The 13,433-nt window shown below is 40.6% G+C and overlaps 1 protein-coding gene across 2 annotated transcripts in view; it reads left to right on the top strand.

The window, feature by feature from the left end:
* Positions 1–10,806, top strand: part of LOC122541072 (basonuclin zinc finger protein 1) — a 127,054-nt gene extending 116,248 nt beyond the window's left edge. For both annotated transcript variants that reach the window (XM_043677583.2, XM_087981243.1), the window contains one exon: positions 9,037–10,806. In XM_043677583.2, the coding sequence (XP_043533518.2) occupies positions 9,037–9,697 (661 nt within the window). In that variant the 3' untranslated portion in view covers positions 9,698–10,806. The remainder of the gene's footprint in view (positions 1–9,036) is intronic.
* Positions 10,807–13,433: the final 2,627 nt, after the last annotated feature.

Here is a 13,433-nt window from a genome sequence, read left to right as displayed (position 1 = left end):
GAGTGGCTTATACAAACTGACAAAGGAAATGTACCTTGATGAGGAGTTTGGATTGAGCCTGCGGGGTTAATAAAAGGTGAAGATTTTGAAGGAGAGATTAAATGAGTGACACAGAGTACAATCATATAGTGTGTATATTAGTAGCAATCCCGAAGCCCAGACAAAAATTCAGCAAGCATAAATTGAAATCCCACCTCTGTAATCTACATTTATATTTGAATTCATTTTGTTTTCAAAAAGTTGGAAACAACAAAAAGTGAAGATGAACATGATTTTTGTTAAGCAAGGATATTAAAGGGATATGGGCCAAAAGCAGTTACATGGAGTTAGCCCACGGTTCAGCCATCATCTCATCAAATGGTGGAACAAGTTTGAAGGGCTGAATGGCCTACTGCTGTTCCTATGTTCCTACGTGGAATGGAATGCAAGACTTTGCCAATGTTAGCAAATCTCAAAAATGATTTAATGTGGTCAAAGGAGAGACAGCTTCTAAAAGAGTAGAGAGAGGTCAAGGATTTTGTGAGAGTGTGCATAGTGCTACTGTATGGTACACACAGAGAAGTTGATGGAATTGCAAATACACAGTAAGGAACTTAATATCATAAGGAATAGGTGCAGAAGCAAAGCTCAATCCAAACTCCTCATTAACATACATTTCCTCCATCAGTTTGTATTAAGCCACTCCAACCTTAAGGATTTGACCTATTGAACCTTTTCTGCCATTAGGTAAGTTTATAGATGATCAGATTTTGGCCTTAATTCCACCTTCTTGCCCATCCACTGCAAAGCAACTCCCTCCCCATCATTCTTACGTTGATTGTCAGTCAAAAATCTGATTACATCAAACTTGTATGTATTCAATGGCCCAGCTGTCACTATTGCCTGTGCAAAAGAATTTCAAAGACAAAGAATCCTCTGCAAGAAACAAATCCTCTTCATCTCTTTCTTAAGTGGGAGACCTCTTACTTTTATATTGTTTTAAACTTTTAAGCTCCCTAGTTTAGATTTCCCCATCAGGGGAAATATTCTCTCAGCATCTAGCTTGTCATTTCCCCTCAGAATTTTACATCTTTCACTAAGATCACATCTCACTCCTCTAAACTCCACTGAGTACAGGCCCAACGCACTCAACATTTCCTTGAAAGATAATCCCTTCATTCTTTGAGTCAGCCTAATGAAACATCTGTGAACTGCTTCCAACCCCTCCTTAAATGAGAACTCTTGTAGTGCTTGGGTTCAAGTTTCACCTTCTCCAGTGGTGTATAATAACATCTCTGAGAAGATTTATTTGAAAATGTTTTTTCGCCTTAATTGGAAACCAACAGTCCAAGTGTGGTCTAACCAGTATACAGTTTTGGTAAATCCTGTGTTCCTATTGCAATAAAGGGCAAGATTCTATTTCCCTTCCTAATTCCTTGCTGTGCCCTCATTTTGTGATTCATGTACAAGGGTACCCACATCCTTGTGCACCGCAGCACTCTGCAGTCTCTCTCCATTTGAATAATGTTCTACTGTTCTATTCTTCTTAACAAAGTGGACAATCTCATCTTGAGCCAAATTATACTTCATTCTGCCAATTTTTTATCCACTCACTTTACTTCTCTAAATCCTATTACAGATTCTTGGCATGCTCCTCACAACTTGCTTTCCTATGTATCTTTGTACTAATGGCAAATCTCTCTACAATAAAGATCATCCAAGTCATTATTATAGATCATAAATACTTGAGGTCATAGCACTGATCCCTGTGGTGTGCCACTATTTAGTTTGCCAAGAATGTCCCATTTATCCCAACCCTCTGTTTCTTATTAGTTTGCTAATTCCTGATCTGTGCTAATATTTCATTCCCTGAAGACAAGGTGGCCATTTCCTGTGAGCCAAGTTTCAGTTCATGCCATGATGCCAATGCAAACTTGCTGAAACTCGTCCTGGTTGCAAAGACCAAGTGGATGGTCATTTTGAAGGAGATACAGAGAAGGGCAATAGTTGACCATCCAACAGACTGTGCGGAGGCAGCAGAGGGTGGGCTGGGCATGGTGGAAAGCAGGTGGACAAGAATTGCCCTCAGTCGCTTGGAAAAAGAGGAGGTTGGGAAATCTTGCCAAAATCTGTCTCTATCTTACTGTCACTTCCAAATATACATCCTGTCAAGAACCAGTGCAGTAGGCTGTCTGAAAATCATTTGTTTCTCCTTCCATCCCAATTTTCTGAGCCACTAATTTTAGTGACCCCACTGCCATTCTTTACCATTCAGCAATGAAGATTACTTAATTCCACACTTTCTTGAAGCTTAATACTAGACCAGTGGTTCTGCATACTTCGCATCATTTGTGTCAGTTATGTTCATACATTGGGGTGGCATGCTGACTTAATGGTTAGTACTACTGCCTCACAGCGCCAGTGACCCAGGTTCGATTCCAGCCTCGAGTGATTGTCCGTGTGGAGTTTTGCATATTCTCCCCTTGTCTGCATGGGTTTCCTCCCACAATCTAAAGATATGCAGGTTAGGTGAATTGGCTGTGCTAAGTTGCCCATAGGAGAAAGTGAGGTCTGCAGATGCTGGAGATCAGAGCTGGAAATGTGTTGCTGGAAAAGCGCAGCAGGTCAGGCAGCATCCAGGGAACAGGAGAATCGATGTTTCGGGCATAAGCCCTTCTTCAGGAATCATATAGTGTTAGTTGCATTAGTCAGAGGGAAATGGGTCTGGGTGGGTTGCTCTTCAGAGGGTTGGTGTGGACTTGTTGGGTTGAAGGGCCTGTTTCCATATTGTAGGGAATCTAATTTAATCTGTGTCAAACTCCTGTGTTTACAATTCATTCAACCTCAGCTCAAACTTCTTCCAAAAATGCAAAATAATTATATTTCATTCAGTCATATTTAAATATCTCTAAAAGAGATAAATGTCAGCTGCATTCAGAAAAGAAAGGCAATTTACTATAAAGCGGAAGAAAATTTTCAAATGATTTTCCACACAATGTATGTAACTCTGTCAGAGACAAGAACAGTAAGTGGGGAAATCTCAGAGAACCATATATAATTCTAATGGGACTTGACAGTTGAAATGCGGGAAGGCTGTTCTCAATGGCAGGGGAGTCTGGAACTAGGGGTCACAGTCTAAGGATATGGGTAAACAACTTAAGACTGAAATGAAGAGAAATGTCTTCACCCAGAGAGTGGTGAACCTGTGGAATTTGCTACCGCAGAGAGCAGTTAAGGCTAAAATGGATAATTTTAAGAAGGAGTTGGTTATAGCCCTTGAGGCTAAAGGGATCAAACAATATGGGTGGGGGGAGGTAGGAATAAGCTATGGAACTGGGTGATCAGCTGTGATCATAATGAATGGCAGAACAATCTCGAAGGGCTGAAGGGCCTACTTGTGTTCTGTGTTTCTATGATGTGTCTGAGACCAACCTCAAGGTCTGTGCAGGAGTCCATACTGACCCACTGTCGCTGTTTTTTTTGACCAGATGCACTTGCCGACACTGGCCCAGCAATCCTCCACTTTGTGTGCTCAATTACCAATGTGAGGATTGGAATGAAAGAGCATTAAAACTAGCTGCAGATTATAATCCGAAGCAATGGCTCCAAGCATTTGTTACTGCCTGGGAGTGAGGTTTTTCTTCCCAGGGCAGGTTGGAGAAGCAAGTGGGGTTAGAAGAAGATAGGGGGACATCAGTAATGACAGATACGTGAAGTAGTGCAGCCAGTAATCAAGACCACGGGAGTAGTGAGGCTTTGACACAGTCTATGGGATGACAGTGAATATAAATGTTAGAATTTACAGGGAGGGAGAGGTTACACAAGGACTGCAGGCTGAGTCAAGACCAAATATAAACCATGAATCATAAATCAAAGACTTGACAGAAGAAGCCTATCTTTATGAGTTTGGATTGAGCCTGGAGATTGAAAGGACATGGTTAGTCAGGCTACCTCTTCCCCAGAACCCCCAACTCATGAAACCTGAAACAAGGGGCCTGCTACATGCAACCAAAACTCTGCCCCACTCTCTTCAATGTGTATCAGTCCCCCAAACCAACCCCAATGTCCCATTCTCTTCAATTTGTATTGGTCCCCAAACCAAAACAATGTCCCAATTTCATCAATATGCACCAAACCCAAACCAAACCCAATGTGCCACTCTCTTCAACGTTCATCAGTCCCCACACCAATCCCAATGCCCCACTCTCTTCAATATTATCAGTCTCCAAACCAATCCCAATGACTCACTCTCTTCAATATTATCAGTCCCCCAAACCAACCCCAATGTCCCATTCTCTTCAATTTGTATTGGTCCCCAAACCAAAACAATGTCCCAATTTCATCAATATGCACCAATCCCAAACCAAACCCAATGTGCCACTCTCTTCAACGTTCATCAGTCCCCACACCAATCCCAATGACCCACTCTCTTCAATGTGTGTCAATCCCCAAAGCAATCCCACCAAACCAATCTTTTCAAAATATATCAATCTCCAAGTAAATCCACTGTCCCACTCTTTGCATCTAAATTGATTTATTTGACAAGGTGACACAGGTAGTGCTCTGAATGTTGTAGTTTTGGCCTTTTATGGTGCTGCATAACAGTTTGAATTAGAATTGTGTGGAATTGATTGGCCCTTGGCAGCATGGATTGGAGGTTGGCTGAAAGATAGGAAACAGAAGATAAGTATAGATGGGCATTTCTCAGAATTGAGACGAGTTGGAAATGGTGACTCCCCAGGGATCAATGTTGGAACCCTTGCTTTTTCTGACCAGTGTAAATGGTTTAGCGGTGGGTGTTGAGGGAAAATTCTGTAAATTTACAGATGATACTGAGCTAGAGAGAATAGTGAATTATGAGGATGATGTTGAGTGATTTCAGAGGGACTTTGACAAGTCGGCCAAATGGGAAGATACCTTGCAGGTGAATTTCAATGCAGAGAAATGTGAGGTAATGTATTTTGGCAGAAGAAACACAGAGAAACAATACAGGCTCAATGGTACAGCATTGAGGGGAGTACCAGAGCAGAGGGACCATGGGCTTCACATGCATGATTCTCTGAAGGTGATCCAACAAGGTGAAACTGTTGTGAAGAAGGCTAATAGGACCCTTGGGTTTATAAATAGAGGCATAGAGTATAAAAGTGGGGAAGTGATGCTACGCCTCCACAAATCATTGGTCAGACCACATTTGGAGTATTGTGTTCAGTTCTTATTTAAGAAAACTGTTCATGCCAGGACAGAGTTAAAGGAGATTTAGTAGAAAAATACCAGGAATGAGGGATTTTGGATACAAGGAAAGATTAGAGAAATTGGTCTTATTCTCTGAGGAGCACAGAAGATTTAGAGGTGACCTTACTGAGATTTTCAAAATGAAGAACACTTTTGACAGCGTAAAGAAGGATATTTTGTTTCAACTAGTTGGTATGTCAGTAACTAGGGGTCACAATTTCAAGTTTGTCAGCAAAATAGCGAGGAGTGAGATGGGAGAGACTTCTTACTGAGAGAGAGTTGTTTGGATTTGGAATGTGCTTCCTGAGAGAGTGGGGGAGGTGGGTTCCATATGGTGCAGCATTGAGGGGGGTAACAGAGCAGAGGGACCATGGGCTTCACATGCATGATTCTCTGAAGGTGATCCAACAAGGTGAAACTGTTGTGAAGAAGGCTAATAGGATCCTTGGGTTTATAAATAGAGGCATAGAGTATAATTTCAAGTTTGTCAGCAAGATAGCGAGGAGTGAGATGGGAGAGACTTATTACTGAGAGAGTTGTTTGGATTTGGAATGTGCTTCCTGGGAGAGTGGGGGAGGTGGATTCCATAGGAGGTTACAAAAGAGAGCTGGAGATATATTTAAAAGTCATGAAGTTAGAGGGCTACGGAGATAGGGCTGGAGAATGGGATTAGCTGGGAAGCTCTTTCAGGAGCCAGTATAGACATGATGGGTTGAATTGCCTCCTATACTGTAAACTAAGATGATTCTATGAAAACTAATCACAAGACTGCTCTTCCCCTATATTTCTGACACCAGTAAGCCATAAGCTATAATCCCTTCCCTCAGTAATGCAAGAGGACAAGATTCTCCCTCACTGAGTGCAGAAAGTCACTTCACCCAGGTTCCCACTTCTGACTCCTGAACAACCAAACATTGCCTCAATGCTCAAGACATTAACAGCATCCTAAGAGCTGCCAGTCCCCTCCTTCCCCAGAATGGTCTCTGACACTAAGATTTCACCCCACAGCATTTCTGTACCCCATGAATCCCTTATTGTGCCTCCTCCTTGCAAAAATCATAGCATCTTTCTCCGTGCCAGCAAATTCCATGGCTCAAGTAAATCAAATCTCAAGTTCCATCTTCAAGCACCATCAGACTCCAGGTTCTAAGAGTCATAGAGTCCTACAGCACAGAAAAAGACCCTTTGGTCCAACCAGTCCATGCCAACCATAATCCGAAACTGCCTGCTCCTGTCCCACATCCCTCTAAACTTTTTTTATTCATGTACTTATCCAAATATCTTTTAAAAGTATCCAGAAGTAACTGTACCTGCATCCATCACTTCCTCTGACAGCTCATTCCACACACGAACCCCTGTGTAAAAAATGTTACCCCTCATATCTTTTTAAAATCTTTCTCCTCTCTCCTTAAAAATATGTCCCCTAGTCTTGAAATCCCCCAGCCTCAGGAAAAGACACTTGCCATTAACCTTATCTGTGCCCCTCATGATTTTATAAATCTCTATAAGGTCACCCTCCAACCTCCTACGCTCCAGTGAAAAAATCCTAGCCTATCCAGTTTCTCCTTATAACGTAAATTCTCCATTCCCAGCAACATCCTGGCAAATCTCTTCTGAACCCTCTCTAGCTGAATAATATCCTTCCTATGACAGGACAACCAGAACTGGAAACAGTACTCCAGAGAAAGCAAATCTTAGCAGGACTTATTCACTTAATGGTAAGGTCCTAGGGAGTGTTGCTGAACAAAGAGACCTTGGAGCGCAGGTTCATAGCTCCTTGAAAGTGGAGTCACAGGTAGATAGGATAGTGAAGAAGGTGTTTGGTATGCTTTCCTTTATTGGTCAAAGTATTGAGTACAGGAGTTGGGAGGTCATGTTGCGGCTGTACAGGACATTGGTTAGGCCACTGTTGGAATATTGCATGCAATTCTGGTCTCCTTCCTATCGGAAAGATGTTGTTCAACTTGAAAGGTACAAGGATGTTGCCAGGGTTGGGGATTTGAGCTATAGGGAGAGACTGAAAAGGCTGGGGCTGTTTTCCCTGGAACGTTGGAGGCTGAGGGGTGACCTTATAGAGGTTTACAAAATTATGAGGGGCATGAATAGGATAAATAGGCAAAGTCTTTTCCCTGAGGTCGGGGAGTCCAGAACTAGAGGGCATAGGTTTAGGATGAGAAGGGAAAGATATAAAAGAGACATAAGGAGCAACTTTTTCACACAGAGGGTGGTACCGGTATGGAATGAGCTGCCAGAGGATGTGGTGGAGGCTGGTACAATTGCAACATTTAAAAGGCATTTGGATGGGTATATGAATAGAAAGGGTTTGGAGGGATATGGGCCAGGTGCTGGCAGGTGGGACTAGATTGGGTTGGGATATCTGGTCGGCATGGACGGGTTGGACTGAAGGGTCTGTTTCCATGCTGTACATCTCTATGACTCTAAGAGACCTCACCAACATCTTGTATAATCTTCTTTTTCTGTAATAGTCATTCCCTATTAACAACACTTAGTAAGAGCTCTCCCAGAATTACAATAAACCCTATTTACCTACATTATGATAGGCCAATCTTTTAGTTGAAAAGCCCTTTAGAACTTTGAGGATCTGATATGCCGCTATACAAATGCAAGCTTTTTACCTTTCTTGACCGTGCCTTAATGTGTGCAGCTCCAGTAAATCACAGTCTACCACCATGAAGTTTAAAACAACAGGGAAGATAAAAAAATAAAGTTAAATCCAAAGGAACTGACAGTAATTCATTAAGGCCGTTTATAATATTCCATGGATAAAAATGGTCATTCACAGAATGGAATTCCCAATACATCGTTTAAAAATCACTGTTTACTGTTTAATACAAAATATGTTTGATGTTGGCTGCTAACCTATAACCTGAAATTGGGCATCACATTCCATTCTGCAAAATTCCCTGAACAAAACAATTAACCTTTGATAAACCTGAGTCTCTGTTTAAGCAGCAGCACTTTCAATTAAATTCATATTATCATTTCAGTGGATGAATACATTACAATCATCACATCCCTGATACAGTTTTCCAAGTACACTGCCAGGGAAGGTCCACGTACAAATAGCTAACATTCATTTTTGTCAAAAATGACAGGGCAAATCGCACACAGTACTGCATGATGTACTGTATTTTTCAAGAACACATTCTCCAATCAGTGAGAAGTACACAGGAGATCCATTCAATAAATAATTTCTTGTAGTCATAGAGTTGTACAGCACAGAAACAGATCCTTTGGTTCAACTCATCCAGGCTGACTAAATATCCTAAATTAATCAAGTCTCATTTGCCAACGTTTGGCCCATATCGCTCTGAACCTTTCCTATTCATACACCCATCCAGATGTCTTTTAAATGGTATAGTTGTACCAGCCTCCACCACTTCCTCTGGCAGCTCATTCCATACATGCACCACCCTCTGTGTGAAAAAGTTGCTTCTTACATCCCTTTTAAATGTTTCCCCTCTCACCGTAAACTTATGCCCTCTAGTTTTGGACCTCACTACCCAGGGGAAAAAACCTTGGCAATTTACCGAATCCATGCCCCTAATGAGTTTATAAACTTCCCTTTTAGCTTCCAACCCTCCAGGGAAAATAGCCCCAACCTATTCAGCCTCTCCCGACAGCTCAAACCCTCCAACCCTGGCAACACCTTTCTAATTAAACTGTGGAGAACTGCACATCGGAAGGATATTAATGAATGTTGTGCTTCCATTAGATTTGCACCTTTTGATCTATCAATTGCATTTTCACCCAATGCCAGCAAATGGACTAATTTATTTGATGTTTCCTTTTCCTCATCTTCAGACACAGTGCGAACATCAATCTTCATCACAAACTTCTGACCAAAGGTTCATGTGAGACCCAAAACATCAACAACAGCCCCCTTCTAACGAAGGAACTTTACAAAGATGTTCTGGTAAGAACTCACATTGGACAGACTCCAGTAATACTGAAAGGAAAGAGCAAAACTGAACATTTTGTGGTTTCTCACGGCAATGGTCAAGAGCAGACTAACGATGCTCAAGGAGGTGATGGTCTTTATGATGGGAGTGTGCTGGATCTTAGTACTACGTCCAGTGTCAAGTCAGGAAGTAGTATCCATTCGTGGGATTCAGATGCCGGGAGTGATGAAGCAGTTCCTGTGAATGATGAGGATGTTTTTGAGCATTCTGATTTAATGGTGAAAGATAAAATATACCAGCTAGCTACTGTGGTCGAGGAACCTATTGATCACTTGATGCAAATCCCTTCTCATTCACCAATTATGTGCAACATCTGCCAGAAGATGTACAGTAATAAAGGGACATTTAGGGCTCATTACAAAACTGTACACCTTCGTCAGTTGCACAAATGCAAGGTGCCTGGTTGCAGCACCATGTTCTCCTCTGTTCGTAGCCGAAACAGGCATAGTCAGAACCCCAACTTGCACAAAGACACGTTCTGCAGCTCCAAAGAAAGCCACTAAATGTCTCGCACGCCTCTTCAGAAAATGGATGTTGAATTTCTTACAGATTTGTCAATCCATTGTACTGACAGATGGAGGATTTCAGACCCTCTCTGAGAAACAGCCAAGACCTTTTCTATTATGTGGTGATAGCGACACATTTTACTACCTTCTGCAGTCCTCAAATATAAAGGAATGCAGCCAAATATTTCCAACATTCCTGTTTTATAGATGATGAAGATAGGAATCAAGAGGACCTCATAGTCCCCGAAAACTTCATTTTTATGAGTTTTTTTATAGCATGAAAGGCTCTTTGTTGCAATTCTTTGATTATCTGGATGAAAAGGCACTTTCAATACTTGCTTTTGGCTCTCGTTCTGTTTGATTAAAGATGCCTTTTCATGTGCACTTATGCCACCTTTTACAAATTCCAGCTTCCTGACTAAAAAAGTACCTTTACTTATGGATTGGCAAGTGAAGCAGAAAAACATGACCAGATGCAACCCTTGTATTTTACTTCTTTAATACCTTGAGTCTTCAGCAACTCTGATTCAGAGTTACTTCCACAGTGATATCATCAACTCTGTTGCTGTAAATGTAATTCCAAAAAAAAAAGTAATTTAATTACGCTCTTTTTATCAAAGGATGTTTTCTCCATCTGAATCAGTTGCGTTTATGAGAATTGAAAGTTTCAGAATTGGAACTTTTTCCCCAGGTTGTGGTAAGGCTTTGTGAGGTATACTGAAATTAAGAATGTAGCGTGTTATGCTGGGTTTTTTTTATGGCTTTTAACTTATTCCATACACTGTAAATGTTTAACTTTTTGCTTTTATGATATGGAAAGATAGGTTTGGAATTAGGGTGTCCTACTGCTCACAAGACTCTTAAAAAAAATCACAGCTTGCCAAAGATGTATCCAGTGTGCTAATCTGTAAATAAATACATTGACAAATAGTATTGGCAACAAATTCTGTTTAAGACAATGAACATTTTTTTGTTAATTCCAAATATTACTTTGTGAGATTAAACAATGTATGATTTAAAAATGTGCAGTGTTTCTATTTAATGTATGTAAATGTGTTGCATCCAGTTATTTAAAAAAGGAAAATCTAATAATTATAACAGCTGAGTTGAAAAGTCACTTTCTCTTGACAGTTTGTTTCTGGCTCTACATGTTTCTAGCGTTAAAGATTGCACAAATACCACAATGCACAAGAGTATTCTGGGACTTCAGGTCATGAGTTCAAGTTCTGCTCAGAGACAAGCAGAAAAATGCAGGCTGACATTCCAGTGCAGTATTGATGGAGTGCTGCACTGTCAGAGGTGTCATCTTTCAGATGAGACATTTTACCAAGGCCCCTTCTGCTCACCCTGCTGGTGGTGATGAAAGATTTCACGGCACTGTTCCAAATAGAGCAGGGGAGCTTTTCCTGACATCCTCGCCAATATTTAACCCCAAACAATCTCATTTTAAGTAAAACTTATCTAAATCATAATCACATTTCTGTTTGTAGTAGATTACAAAAACCATTTCTTATTGTTACTGTTTAGAAAAGGCTGCCAAGAAATGTGACAATTGCGTCACCAGATTGCCAACTCTAAATACCGCAAGCTTCTAGATAAGTAAGCATAACTAGAAATTCCTCAGCTCAATGCTGCAACTAACTAGCAAGTGCTCTCTCAAACACACGTAGAGTTATAATTAAGCTGCCATCTCTGTCGGAGCTCACTGCTTCCATTTTGTTAATAATGGAATATAATACACTACAGCACAGGAAGAGGCCCTTTGGCCCACTAAGCCTGCACCAATTGTTAATCCTTATTTAGACCCGCTACTTATTGCCCATATGTGATTTCTATTCCTATGTTCATCTCCCACTCATGTGTCTATCGAGATACTCCTTAAATGTTGTTAATGTGCCTGCTTCCACCACTTACAGGCACCCATCACCCTCTGTGTAAAAAGGTTTCCCCTCAGTTCTCCCCTAAACTTTGCCCCTCTCACCTTGAACCTGTCCCTCTTGTAGTTGAACTTGCCACCCTGAAAAGAAATCTCTAATTATCCACTATATCTATGCCTCTCATGATTTGGACTAAGGTGGACAAAGTTAAAAATCACACAACACCAGGTTATAGACAAACAAGTTTATTTGGAAGCACTAGCTTTCGGAGTGCTGCTCCTTTTCCAATCACCTGGTGAAGGAGCAGTGTTTCGAAAGCTAGTGCTTCCAAATAAACCTGTTGGACTATAACCTGGTGTTGTGTGATCTTTAACTTTATGCCTCTCATAATTTTGTAGACCTCTGTCAGGTCCCCCCATAACCTCCATCTTTCCAGTGAAAGCAATCTGAGGTTATCCATCCTCTCCTCATAGCTGAAACCCTCCAGACCAGGCAATATCCGGGTAAACTTTCTCTAAAGCACCAATGTCCTTCTGGTTGTGTGGCGACCAGAACTGCAAACAATATTCCATATGTGGCCTCACTGAAGTTTTGTACAGTTGTAACATAACTTGCCAGCTTTTGGGTTTGATGTCCTAGCTGATGAAAGCAAGCGAATCAAAGGACTATAATAGTTGAATAAAATTTTCACAGTGGTGTGAGACCCCCCAGACATCATTCCTGCTAACATTTGTTCCTCACTATTTTGTATCCACTGTAGTACTCCAATTCAAAACGTTCACATTGAATTTGAGTGCTCCAGTCTTTTTTCTCTCACTTCAGGATTACAGTCATGCAGTTTGGCAGAAGGAATGGAGAAAGAAAATGATACTTTAAATCTGAAAGAAAAACAAGCCTTTCTTCGGAAATTAGCTGTTTTTAATTAAAGGAATGATCTATAAAGCTGCTTGTGGTTGTTTAAAGTCATATTACATCATCATTACATCCATAAGTTGGGTTGACCATGATTAAATTAATTTGTTTACATTGGCAGGAAACATATTTCACGTGAAGAATTTCTAAATCCTTGTCATTTTAAAATATACTGTTATTAATAATTAAATATAGTTAAACCATAGACAGCAGGACAGCCATTGGAATTAAGCTTCAAACATATTGTGCAAATCATATTGATCATGAACTCCCAATATGTTTGAACAAGATGATTTCATTGAAATGTATCAAGTTCTGTCAGGATTGGACAGAGTGAGCTGGGATGATGTCTCCCATGTTCAGAACAAGGTGTCATGGTCTCAGAATAAATCTTAGGCCATATGGACTGAGATGTCTTCACTGAGAGGGTGGTGAACCTGAGGAATTGGCTGCCAGTGAAGACAGTGGAGGTCTAAATACCAAATATGTTTAAGAAAGAAATACATTGATTTCCAGAAGTTAAAGGTGTTGAAGGGTATTGGGAGAGAGTGGGAGTATGGCATTGAGATAGACGATCATCCATGATCATGTTGAATGGTGGAGCGAGCTTAATAGGACAATGCTCCTGCTCCTACCTTCTGTGTTTCCATGTTTTTCTAGTCATAAATGAAATTACTTCTGCAAAATAGTGCTTAGTCCATATTTTACTGAGGAATATCAAAACCTGACTGTGACTATCTTATTTCAAAATAATTAAGTTAAAGTTGCTTTAGAGCCCTGATTGAAACTGTAAATTTCAATTACCAGAAATTTAATAGACAATCTTTTTTTCAGTCAGTTGTAATTAAAGTAAACTTAGCCCAAACTTTCCCTTTTTAACATAAAGTCAAATGTTTCTGCACATAGAATCATAGACATCAAGAGCACAGAAAAAGACTGGTCCA

This window comes from Chiloscyllium plagiosum, unplaced genomic scaffold (genome assembly GCF_037043375.1).
Source record: "Chiloscyllium plagiosum isolate Xiang-an unplaced genomic scaffold, Cpla_swu_hap1 HiC_scaffold_39, whole genome shotgun sequence".
Taxonomy (NCBI): Eukaryota; Metazoa; Chordata; class Chondrichthyes; order Orectolobiformes; family Hemiscylliidae; genus Chiloscyllium; species Chiloscyllium plagiosum.
The sequence above is the reverse complement of the archived record's forward strand: the minus strand, read 5'-3'. Positions and strand labels throughout refer to the sequence as shown.